Source organism: Xiphophorus couchianus, chromosome 22 (genome assembly GCF_001444195.1).
Source record: "Xiphophorus couchianus chromosome 22, X_couchianus-1.0, whole genome shotgun sequence".
NCBI lineage: Eukaryota > Metazoa > Chordata > Actinopteri > Cyprinodontiformes > Poeciliidae > Xiphophorus > Xiphophorus couchianus.
The window spans coordinates 5,558,086-5,571,529 of NC_040249.1; the positions used below are offsets into that span (position 1 = coordinate 5,558,086).

Consider the following 13,444-nt stretch of genomic DNA (forward strand, 5'->3'; position numbering starts at 1 on the left):
ATTATACTGTTTGTAACTGTTATTTCCTGTGGATTTGCTAAGTATAAACAGTGTGAATCTGCTGGGTTTTGCTGCAATTTACTCATGCTAATAACACTCATCTGCTCCTTTTATATAAATACAAGTTAGTCATTAAGAGCCCAGCTACCTAAAAGTTTCCAAAAGAAAGGGAACACTGGAAATGTTTTGTTTAAATGACTGGAAATGAGAGGACAGTTGACATCAAGCCATTCTGTGTCCATTACACAAACAGAGATTTACATCCTTTAAGCAAAACACACAAACTCTGAAACTCTCAATTATCATTCAAGCACTCTTTCAAGGAAAATAACAGAACTACACCCATCATATAATAGTAGTTTTGTGTGTGGGCTTTGGTTTTATTGTTGTTATGGGTGAATCGATCAGGTTATTATTATTATTATTTTTTTTACAGTTTCTTATTATTTGTTTCTCACATTCTTTAGAGATATTATCGGTGTTACTGACAAACTTACTCACAGAGAAGCGGTTGTGGTATGAGAGATGTTCTGCTGGGAAATTATGATTCATGCAACTGGCATCCTGAACACGGTGCACAGCCTGTTCAGCTCAAATCTTTAACAATACTTCAGATTAAAAGGCTGGGTTTTTGTTGTTACAAATATAATCTAATTTCTAGTGGTGGGACTCGATTGAAATTTTTAAATCAAGTTCATTGGAAGTCTGTAATTAATTTTTTTGGAAATAAGCAAGAAAAGTTGATGGTCTTGTTTTCTATTTAAAAACCGTTTTTGGCGCTAACTTATTAAATAAATAGACATATGAGCTCAACAAGAAATATTTGACCATTTTTAATCTGTTATTTAGGTCATTCAACTGTCAGATTGGTGCAAAGTGCTATTATACCAATTCAAGTTTTTCAGAAATGCCAGTTGCTGTTTGCAGACGGTGCTTGTGTGTCAGATTTATGGCTGTACCAGAAACATAATCTAAAGGTTCCGGTCTCAGGAATAAAAAATAAAAAAACCCAACAACATTCTTTATGCTTTAAAATCTTAATTATTCAAAATTAATGTGTTCATAATAGTAGCTATTAAATAAACCGAAACAAGGATGACATTTATTCAGACTAAAGAGTTTCAGGTGCATTTTCTGCATTGCTTTCAGAGTTTTCTTGTAGACCTTTTGAAGTTTTGTCCACTTTCAGACTCAGCAGTTTTAGTTTTGTTTGCTCTAACTCTATGCGAAATGTTCAGATCTAAATCACACTTAGAAATCAAAGTATCAATAACTCATGTAGCCTTAATGTTAAATTCATGGCTGTTGCTCACTAGGAACATCTTCCTCTCCACAACGGTTTGTAGATGAAGCAAATTATCATGTGGTCGATACCTTAAAAGTTGCTTCACTTGATATGATTCATCATAATAAATATAGATGACACAGATGAAGTTCAAATACGAAGACTTCTGGAAAATTATCAGACATCATCAGACATATAGTACACACCGGTGGTGTGTGGCTCTGCTTGAGTCCTCCTACAGTCGTCACGGTTTATTCGACACTGTGGTTAAAACCTAAGAGTCGCTCCAGTTTGTGTATTGTAAAGTCTTGCTTGTGAATGATATTTCTGTAGCACATTGAATAATGATTAAAGGTGGAAACAAAGACACCTCTGGGGAGCAAACATACTTGAGCGAGCCTCTGAACAGCCTCATTCATCATGCAGAGAGAATGGTCGTGTTTGCTGAGCTAATACATTGAAGCTAATTGCCCACCGAGCAACCCAAACACAAAGCCTCAGCTAAAACTATTCCCCCGAATGGAAACTTGCTGGGCTTCAGCTGATCTCGCCCGCCCCTCCTTCCTGGTACACCTTCCTCTCTGTGTCAGCCCGATATTCACTGCAGTGCGTGGATATTATAGCTTTGTATTGATTCAGCATTATTTTTCCTCTCAGCTGCTTCACGGTGGCTGGAGAGGGAAAGGCCAGCGCAGCAGCAGTCATACCTCAGCACCTCCCATGTGAATTTGTTTCTTTTTTCTGCATTTCCAACAACTCCTCTTTACATCTTGCAGCCTGATGAGCAAACGCGGCTTTTCCAACCCATGCGCTAGGAGTGATTTATAGACTGTACATAAACAGGATGAACCCTGGCTTTTGTCGAAATCTTTTGGACAAAAGAACATTTAGGCTCACATTGCTAAATAAAACATACAACAAACTGAACAATGTGCAGTATAGTGCAAATTTCTGAGAAAAGCCACTCCAGCTACTGTTGCCTGAGCTTGCAAAATCGCTTACAGCACGCAATCTTGACATAATCTGGAACTGCCTCTCGCTCTCACATGGCACTGCTGGCATCTTCACTGTATTACTGACAGGTGTGTGTGTGTGAATAAGTGTGTGTGAGGGCTGGCTGTTCGGGTGCTTGAACCTGCAACAGCGGCATTGATGGGGGGGGCCGGCCGCTGGGAGGAACGTCCCGCTCCTCTCCTCGAGCAACCGGTTCTCCCTTGCAGTAGAAGATGGTGTTTGGCATTTGTTTAACCTTGGGAAAGTGGCGATGTTGTGTTGTTAACTTTCTGCGTGGGTGGGCGTGTGCGTGTGCAGCATAATACCCGTGCAGCTCCCTCAGGAGCGCATCCATATGCTTACTTTGGTTTGGTAATACCATCTGAGTGATTAAAATGTGGAGGTTCAAAATGCTGCAGTATCTGACTGGATGATTAAACGAATACATTACAGCTCTGTTTTCAGCTCGCAGCTTTTCCGTGCTTGGAGTGCGCGTTTCACTGAAAGCAAAGCTACTGTATGTTTATCCATGTAGGTCACTTAATAATTCAAAACACTGCTGTTATTTAGAGACGCTTAATCCTCTTTGGTCGGCTTGTGGATCAAAATCACACAAAATTACTGCGTATTCTTTTCTATAGGGGAACAAAACGGATCAATTAATTTCAAGACAACAGCTGAATCTCCTCCTTGGTTTTATTGTTAGAGCTTAATGAAGAAACGCATTCCTTGCTAAATGAATGTAGCTTTCGTCTTTTCAAATTTAGGCACAGCGTCGGGTTTAGTACTTAACCCAAGGTTAATTTTTCTACAAACAACCTGAAGGACAGACAGTCGACCTCCTGAACCCATAAATAATAACGCATTTAGAACTGCATGCATTATCAGCTCTCTGACACATTTGAAGCGCTGCTCTTCATGGTTTTGGGTGCATTGACTTCCCTTGAACAAAATCAATAGTTGTCTTGTGGTGTTGAATAAAGCTCTGTGAAATCATCCTGGAAGCAAACTGAAAGAGAGTTCACTGCCCTTAAGGAAACGCAAACTGTGCAGTGTGGGCACGTGTGGCAACAACAAAATCTTGTTTTTCTTCTCAAATTAAGTGGAGAACACGCCATCACACGGGAGTTATTTGTACTTGAGATATGCACTGTGAACAAAATACAGATCGGTTTCAGTTCTTCAGCTTAAAATGTGAAGAGGAACGACTTTTAAGATTGTAAATTTATGGAGTGAGTTTGATCTTTTTGTGTTGCAGGTTTCCAAAGTGGATTTTTCAGATGGGTGTGGGACGGTCATAAATGGGTTTTGTCTTCGGGATATTTCTCTGTTGTGGTTTATTTGGTTTAACATAGCAAACCGGTTAAATGAAGAAGTGAAATAATATTATTCTATTGTCTGCTGGTATCTGAGATTACGATGTGGGAAAGCCTTAAAACAAATAATCTTTTACAGCAGCGACTGAATATCAGTGCAGAAAAATCCAAACATTATCTCAGTTAAAGCGTACAGAGAGGGGAATCTTTGATTAGTCCTCATCGCACAATTTCTCTCCAGAGTCCTCACTCCTTCCTTATGTTTTCTTCCCTTCATCTTAACCCCAAGTTTCCAACAGGATCCAGGTCTGAGAACTGAGATGATTGTGGAGAAAGGCTGACTTTGTGTCTGGTGAACCATCTAAGCCGTATAAATAGACTAGATGTTACAGTCCAGACAATTAAATTAAATAGTTTGATAAAGGATGAAGGCTCAAGCCTACCCTGTCAAGAAATATTAATCTGCGTGTCTTGTAATATAAACAACATATTCGGAATAGGGTGCAGTCAAACCAAAAACTAACACAACAATCCAAACAAAATGGTTACTAGTCAGGCATCAGTTCAAATTCTGTCAAATCTTTCCTTGTACACATTGAAAATGTATAAGTAAATTGCAATGTTTGACAATCTTTACATTGACTTATAAATTAGAACAGTGTCCAAGCAAAAGACCCAGCTGAGATTCATTCTCAGTGTTGGCACCAAATATTTAAAATATTTCAGAATCCATTAGTGCCATGCAGTTTACCAGACTGCCAAGAACTTCTGGAGTCAGGCCCAAAGCATCACAGATCCCCTGCTGTATATAACAGTGGAGATTACAGGGTTTTGTTTCCTTCACATATTCATCCCGAAAATGTTTTTTTTATTATTATTCTGGCATGCTCAAATAACCAGATGATATGTAGCCTCTAATGGTTGTTATGGAGAGTCCAAGATGCCACTCTTTTCTGCAGTTCTCTAAGGGAGAGCTTTGGAGATATTTTTGCTTCTCTTACCATCCTAATCACTGTGCATGGTGGCAAGATAAATACAGGAACTCATCCAGCCTTGTGACCAGTAGCTAAAAGAAAGAGATGGCCTCTGTTTTGCAATATATTTATACACCAGGGAAAACACAGATTACGAATTTAATGTCCCTAAACACAGATTAACAGATAAAAAAAGTGGCGAATAAATTATTAAAATACTTGAACTGCACTTATTTGAAAGGGGTTGTTAGATTGTTAGACAATGATTTTGCAATGACATGTTTACCGGAGGTGCCAACAAGTGTGGAAAGTGTTGTAACTCCATGACTACCTTTCGTAGTGTCGCCGCGTACACGTGGCTGCGCTTGTGCTGCTGGGGTTTCCGCCCAACTCGTCGTATACGTGCTTCCACTGCCTGCGCACCGTGATCTGGAGGAAGAGACGAGAGGAAGAAAAAAAAAAGACATCAGCAGGCGATGAATTTCACAAGTCTTAAACAAAAATATTTAGGGAACCCCCCCCCCCAAAAAAAACCACGAATGGTTGGCATCATTTCAAGATCTCGGGGAGCTACCGAGCCACATTGTTCCAGTTATTAAATACTCAACACTCACAATAAGCCCAGTTAACAACCTGCTGTCAGTTGTTCGTGCTATAATCCCCTATCCCGCAACAGATGGGAATAACGGGCGGGCTCCGTCATAAAACACCAAAACCCAAGCTGCCACTGAGCTAACAAAGCCTCAACATGAAACAAGAAATAATCAGACGCAGATATGATGGTATTAAAAGGATATGAGCGCAGATTATATGAGCTGTATCCTCTTTAGGGCCTGCTCTGGCTATCTGTTTGGACAGCAGCGTACAGCCAACTAATGAAGAAACGAGCGTGAGCAACACATTTGACGAGCGAACATCAAACAGGTCGCACATGAGCAGTGGCTGAACAAACAGCGGGCAATCCTGCCAAGTTAACTGCCTCATTCAACCTTATTTCGGGCCCGCTTGGTTTCTCCCTGCAACACGTGCACACTGGCGAGCTGCGTGCGCGCTTCTCTCCACTTGATCTCCAACGTGGGAAAAAATGAGCGATTTATCCAATTTCCTTCTGCTCTGCGCAGAACAGACGAACATGTGTTTTCCACACCGAGGGGGTTTTGAAACAACAGCACCATTTCGGCTAAAGGTGGCTCTGAGCAATACTTTCTTCTCGGGGAAAAATAGCAACTGACCTCACTGGGGTGAAAGGAGGGCAGAGAGAGAGAGAGAGAAGTGGAGGAGAAGACGGAGGGAAAGTGGAGGGGGAGAGGGACAGGTAAGGGACGGCATCAGAGGGAGAGATGTGTCAGAAACAGAACAAAAGAGGGCAAATATCTCAGGCAGGGAAACAGAATGAGAGGAGGAAAACTGGGAGGAGAGGGTAATATGTCGCCACATATGTGAATACTTACCAACTCATATCCTCCAAGTTTCTGAGCAGCTTGAAACATAGTCCAAAGGTTGACTGTGGGAGACAGAAGACAAACAAGGCAGTTAGAAACTCTGGGAAAGCTGAAACAAATGACATCATATACAGTCATTACACCAGAGGGAAGGAAACGACTTTTATGATCCCCGTAGTCAAGAAAAAAGCTATAAAAACACAATGTAAAATCACATCATTACAAATTTGAGCCTTTAATAATTGTCAGCGATTATATCCTCGGCCAGGACGTTTTGTTTTTTAACAGAGGGACAGACAGAGATAACAGGAGAACGCAGGTCTGGCCTGGCCATCAAGACACACAGAGGTTTTAAGCAATCGTGGTCAAAAACTACTAAAGCTTTCCATCATCTCATTATTATCATTCAAAGTTCTTTTTAAAAAAGCCAATAAGAGAGCTGAAAGTTTTCTGTGAACAAATCTGTATGGAAAACAAAGCTTTGTAATAATTTGTGATAAAAATTAATATTGTTTTTTTTTTGTAGAACGGGTGTGCTAAACTCATTCATGTCAAGTCACAAACGTCCTTAAAGGGCCGGTTGTGGCAGAATGTATTGATGAAACGGTTAAAACGTAAATAAACATGTCTCTGGATTTGATGAGTACTTCTTAAAGTTAAATGATATTAAGGAACTTTTGTCAGTAATGGTATTTGGCAGTGAACAGATAAAAACTGCTTTGATTTGATTGAGAAAATATTTAAGCGCACAGCTTTGATGTTGAAGGTTGTATTTTTGTAGCCCTACTATGGAGTCTAGAGGAGCACATAAAATGTTATGGTAGGCCGGATGTGGTGCAGAAAAAAAGAGCACGGTAATGGCAGTGTTATTTGGGAAACATTGCAGTGCATAGCAGCGTGCTGAGTAGCCTATATTTTTGCAAAATAGCAACAAAAACAGGCATGCAGACTTTTATAACTGAATTTTTCATAATGACTTACTCAACACCTTATATTTAACTTTCTTAATAATGCAACCAAACTAAACACAACGTTGTCAATTTCAGTGTAGACAGTGACATTTAACGTTGTGTCTCCGGTATCTATACACGCTGCCATGGTGACGGAGCTAAAAGTGGATGAGGCAACAAGAGCGTTTTGATTTTATTTCCCCCAAACATGCATGAAGCCATTTTGAGAAGCAGCAAGTCTAGAGTAATGGTAAGGCAATAAAAGTAGAAGATAGTAGAAGCAATCAACAAATCAAACATCCCTGCTGAGACTTTGATTGACTGATATTTGTGGGAGTTCTTTGTTTTAATGTATGGAGTGGGAGGGCGCGGTCTGATCACCAGTCTATTGGTTGTTGTGTCTGTAAGTTACCTTATTTCTGCTGAAGGAGTATAAAAGAATGTTCTTTATTTTGCTAAAATAAAGAACATGTCTCATCCTGACAAAGACATTTTTTAGCTGCAGCCTGCAGGTAGGAACGAAAAGCCATTAAAAGCATCAAAGGCTTTGCAAAATGCTCAAACTTCTGTTTGAACTAATGCAAATTAATTTGCATCGATTTTTCCCACCAAACAAACCCTGACAAGCCACATTATAAATACATGTCTTGTGTAATATTTCTGCCTAAAAATAGCTCACAGAGAGTCTTCAAATGGCTTTCTCTCTCTCCCTCTCTTTTTAAAGGAAATACTTCCCACGAACAAAGAAGCACAAGTTCATTGAGGGACGTTTCGTGGCAATGACATTTGTATTTGCTTTCTGTAACATCATTGTTTAACATTTTTATATGAAGGCCTATAAATAAGAAAAGGGAGGCTTCGCCCAGGGAAAAATCCATCAAAATTCAATCTGTGCGTACACAAAGCCTTGCATTTGTCAAAATGACATTTTCCTATCTCCGCATTTGACAGCATAGATTTTTTTCTCTCTTTCCCTCCTCTCTGCAACCGTTGTCAATGCTCGGGTGGAATAACAAAGGGAGCCGGGTAGGTTTTTCTGTTTGAACTGAGCACGCTGGCGCATTGTACTCTCCGACTGTGGAAACAGAAAGATGGTCTATTTAACTCGCTTGTTACGCATCGACTGTAATTACCGCAGCCGCACACAGGACTGGGAGGGGACGGGAACACAAAGGCAATGAGGGAACATGCCTTTTCTTAGATGTCTTGTCATTAGTAATTTCTTTTCTTAATTCCCCTCTGTTTGGCAGGGGCAATTATCCCTGAGATAAGGATGACAAAACAGGAACACAATGTAGCCTCGGTGACACACCGATGGCACGGCAATTAGACAACAAGGCTGAAAGAGGGAGACAAATTGGAACTGATGTTCACAATCACGTGCAGATGTCTAAGACCAGGAAACACACACGCAGACATACACACTAACTGGTTAATGTCATAAAATACACACAACTGCTTTTTGTGTAAGCGCTCCAGTTCACAGTGTCTTGTTACCTTTCACCACTTCATCTGCACACATGTGGCCTTAAGGCAGCAGCTGCTCAGCAAAACACAATGAGCGACAATAACAAAGGCAGAATGACTTAGAAATTGAACTGCAGCCACTGTTGTCACATTTATATCAGGTTGTTGAAAACGACTGCACTGGGGTTTCGCAGAATCAGCTATTGCTTTGGAAATTAATTTTAAAGCAGAAACGGACAGGCGATTTCCCAGTTAGGCATGAGTCGCTTACTGATATCAAGGAGCGGCAAGGATTAAGCTTAAATTTTCTATCTTGTGGTTTAAGATCTTGTTAAAGAGATGCCAGAGGAGGTGCTGAAGTGACAGCAGATTTTTCAGTTCGGTGGAGCATGGAGTAATGTTGAGTTCCCCCTTCCCAACCTGTTGCTGCACACTGTCGACTGCTTCAGCGATTTCTGCCTTTTCTGGAAATATTTCTAATTGCGAAAACAGAAAACAGTTGGCAAGCTCCAACCATTATGTCTCCTCTTAACCACCTAATATCAGCTTGTTATACTCTCCTAACGATAAAGAGCACAATGGAAAAATAGGCATAACATCCTCCATATTGCCAGGAAAATAATTCAGACTATTTACAAAGTGTAAAGATGGCATGTTTGTCTTGAGTCAATAAAGATTACTCGATTCAATAATCTGCTAAATCTTTCAAGCAAAATCCCGAATACAAGTCAGACATCCCAAAATGATTCACATCACTGGCACATTCAGATTTAAATAAATCTTAAGTAATATTTCAAATTTACCAACATGTTTCTTCTGACTTGAAATAAAAACTGATATTTTTGTCCAGCCAGAATCCTCAATTTAATCGGATTGAAAATTTGTATCTTGTGACAAAAGGGGAAAAACAGGAAACAAAATTGTGAAAACATGCAAAAGGTTGGTCAGCACTTATAAGGCGGCTGCTGTTTATGTCAATAAAAATGTTTATAGAATATTGAGTAGGTTATAAATAAATAGAAAATGTAACATGACGCTATTTATAACCATTACGTCGTTGTTACTTTTGTTTCTCTGTAAAGAGAGTCAGAACATAAAGGCATAATGTTCTGTCCAATAAGTCAATGTCCTTTCTACATATATCCAACTTGTTTTATTACTAACATAACAATAAATAAATGTGGGCGATAAAATTAAATCTGCAATAATCAGTTTGTTGTAATATTTTAGCTGCAATAATTGTTGCTTTCTCGCTTTTGTTTGAAGCTATTTTAGTAGTGCCATGATGTTGTGAAGCTGTAGTAATTGTTATTCAAGGTTACATTGCAAAGCCGTTGCTATCGTGGTTTCATCATGGAGCTTTTCTGTTCAGCACTTGCATCTTGGAATCTAAAAATCTGCAGTGCAAAACATTTTTACTTTTTCTCCCCATCTTTTTTTTCTGCCAACTGGCAAGAAAACAGCATTTTAATCTCCAGGAGAGAGAAATAATTAGCTGCAGCTGAAAGAGCTGATAATAGAGCTGTTGTTTACTGCCACTTTCAAGAGAAAAATGCAAATGAAAAAACAAACTCTAGCCTGTATCCTCTTCTGGGTTTTTTTTCTTCTTCATTTCAGCTTCTAATACTTTAATTTTGCTTTTATGTTCCAGGCCAACCGGTCACACATAAGCAACTCTACTCGAGGATGTGTAATGCATACAAACCCAGAAGTGAAATATAAATTTAGTATGAGAGTGAGGCAAGGGAAAACAGGCAGGCGTGTTGTCGAGCCAGCAGTATTCGTATTACAAGGTTTTACAATAAGTTACAAGCCATTTGTGGTGAACGTAGATTGAAGTGAATTATGCTGGGAACTGCAGGAATAAGACTGTAGCTTTTACTCCGGCTTCAGATTTAAACGGATACAAGAGTAATTCTGGTAGAATCATTTAACCATCTGTTGCTTTGTTAAACTCCAAGAAAACTTCAGATAAAATATTATTGCTCCAAAGCGACTAAAATAGGAGAATTTCAGTTTCCATTACATCAAAGAGACCCCTTTGATCCCTCACTGCATTTGTTGAAAGAAAAAATATGAAACTGGCAGCTGATTATATCTGAGAGTTTGCATTAATTGTGACGTGGCCCCCACCCCACCCCCAACCCCTTACATGTGCCGATGTGTGCTCGCTGCCAAGGACGAAGTTTAAACAGCATGATTTTACCATTTAATGAGGGCTCTTGCTTATGATGTGTCTACTTTTGAGATTCAAAGCATGTGCTGTATGTAAAACAGTTGGCGAGCGGCCCTCGACTTTATTCCGAGCTCAAACAGAGAAATGCCAGCTGAAAGTAAAGAGTGTGTAATGCTCTGACGTCTTCATCTCTCCATCTCCTCTGAAACAGCCACGACCTATTTAAGCTACAACATGTTGGCAGCTACGATGACAGGACTGTCAAAATACTGTGGTGGAGTTAGCTAAGACCAACATGTAATAGTTTAGAGTAATGAATGATGCAACGCTGCAGTGATAAAACAATTTGATATACAGTTGAATCTATAACAATTTGCATGTAATTTAATATATATGCCTGAGAAAACATTAAGTCAACATTCAAAAACAGTAATTGACATTTAAAAATATACTCAAACAAGATGGCATGCAAATTGTTGCCATAACAACCACTCCTACAATCCTCTTGTTATTGACAACTCCCACAGAGTCAGAAAGATCCAAGGAAGCTTGAATTCAACATGTTGGACTTTAGCAACAGCGGTGTTGCTAAGCTAGTAGTTACAATAGTTGACGTTATTGCTGATGCCAACTTAGTGAAGGCATAAAATGTTACTAAGTAATGGATTTTTAAAATCTAATCTAACACAGCAGTGTGCATCCCTTATTGACAACCACAGCAAACATTTTCCATTTATTGGAAACAAATACTTCACGGTTACACCTCAGCTTGTTAGCAAGTTTAACTTTAGCATTAGCATTGCTGGCAAAGAATTTAGACACAAAATGTTACTAAAAAAGCAATTTAAAAACTTTTAATATCTATTCTAACATGGTGTCTTGAAAGGTTTACATGACAGCCACAGATAGGATGCGCTATTCATTGGCAGCAAGAACCTCAAAGTTAACGAGCTGAGCTTGCTGGCAAGTTTGACTTTAGCATGAGCACTGACACTGAACTAAATAAAAATTTAAATCTTTCTCCAACACAGAAACGTCCTCAACTGCAAATCTAATAACAGTTTTACAGCTTTTAGTAAGATGATTTATTCAATCATATAACAAACCATGTAGAAGCTTAAATTCAGTTTTGTTCATTCAGACTTTTAGGATAAATTATGTTTATATTTCTTATGATAATTTGTTTATTTGGATAAAAATGATTACTAATTAAATCTCCAATGCCTACAAATTTGTTATATTGGACTATACTAAAGCCTTCTTTTAAATTTGCATATTTAATTGCAGTTAAGGACTTTAGGGTGTGGAGAGTTAGTTGGGCAGCTGGAGTGGAGCCACACAGTTTTTTGACCTCTCTCGCTTTACTCTTTATTATTTTGTGGAAAAGTAACATTTGTACCGTTTTTATTTCTGAAGTAAACCGTTTAACTTTATCAAGAGAATCCAGTCTGGGTTTTTTGTCATTTCGTCATTAAGTGGACGGGATGGGAAAGACGGAGAGCGTCAAGCTTATGGCTTCATTATTTAGGAACCTACAAACCATATAGGCATAAAGACTTAATTACACAGATGAATGAGAACAGCAGTGTATTGAACCAATGGCTTCTAACCAAAATGTCAAATCTGTAATCAAAATAAATCCGTAAATGTTAGCATTTAGCCATTATTAAGCTTTCAAACAAATATGTTCAACTGAAATTGAAAACATTCTTATGACTAAAATTTAACACATTTAGCAATGCAATAAACATCTACTAAATGTATTTGTAGTTCACAAGTGATTATTGCATGGCGTTCTGCTCTCTCTAGTCTAGTAACCCAGTTATCCTATAACAAGCTGATATTGGTTGAATAATTAGTCAGAAGTTAACTGCATTACATTAATGATAAAAGAATATTTCACTAGGTGAAATATTTCCAAATAGCCAAACTTGTCTTTCTAACAAGTTCAGTAAAAGTTTTGCCGTTTTCTTGCAGCCAGAAAAAGCTCTAGTCAATCTGTGTCTTTTTTAAATAACTTTTAAGAGAAAGTAATAGACTGTAGAACTGGTACAATAGAAAATTTGATGAGTTTTGATGTTACTTTTAAAAACCTTGCTTAAATAATTCCCGCCTAGTCAACATACATCACTCTCCCTTTTCCACCTCTCATTAATTTACAGGAGCCGTTCCATCTTGAATAGTTAAATCCTGCGCGGTTCCCTTAGCATCACTGCTAATGTGCATTCCTTCCTTGAATAAAAGACTTAAAAAAAAAAGAAAAAACAATCTGCGATGAGAGCTGGCATTCTCAAGTGCCTTTCTTCAAGATCAAACACCTTAAACAAACACGTTTTTTTTCTTTCCTCCAGTTTCAAGAGACCAGAAAGAGCACGCTCTTTATGATGTTTACGTGCAGGTTTTCTCCTCTCGGCCCCTCTGCACTTCAAGTGCAAGCTAAGCATCCGACCTATATTAGAGATCATTCATCTCGGCCAGACATGTTTCCCATACATGTGATGTTCTTCTACCGCCTCTTTAAGGGCGTCTTTGGTCTTCACAGGAAAACCTTTTGACAAGAGTGAGGAGATGTTCTGTCTTACATGAAAGCTGGGCAAAATGTGTCCTGACAGAAAGCCTCCTGAGTTTTTTTTTTCTCTTTTCTTTACAAGTTGTTGTATGCACTGTTTCTCCTCTGAGACTTTTATTCCCTCAGTTTATAATTGAGGCAGAGGGATTATTTTCTTTATCCCCAACAGTCATAGATTCTTCTTACTTTTGCCATAATGTCTGCAGTCGTTGGATTTGTCTTTATTTACTCTCCTAAAGCTCTAAACCTCTGTGTAGAATAAAAACTAAATG

General features: G+C 38.8%; 1 protein-coding gene across 1 annotated transcript in view; it reads right to left on the minus strand.

Moving 5' to 3' along the window:
• Positions 1-13,444, minus strand: part of arid5b (AT-rich interaction domain 5B) — a 106,287-nt gene that overhangs the window by 13,612 nt on the left and 79,231 nt on the right. Inside the window, exons 7-8 of the mRNA XM_028006646.1 lie at positions 6,020-6,072; positions 4,900-4,997 (exon numbers count right to left, since the gene is read on the minus strand). Of these exons, the coding sequence (XP_027862447.1) occupies positions 4,900-4,997; positions 6,020-6,072 (151 nt within the window). The remainder of the gene's footprint in view (positions 1-4,899; positions 4,998-6,019; positions 6,073-13,444) is intronic.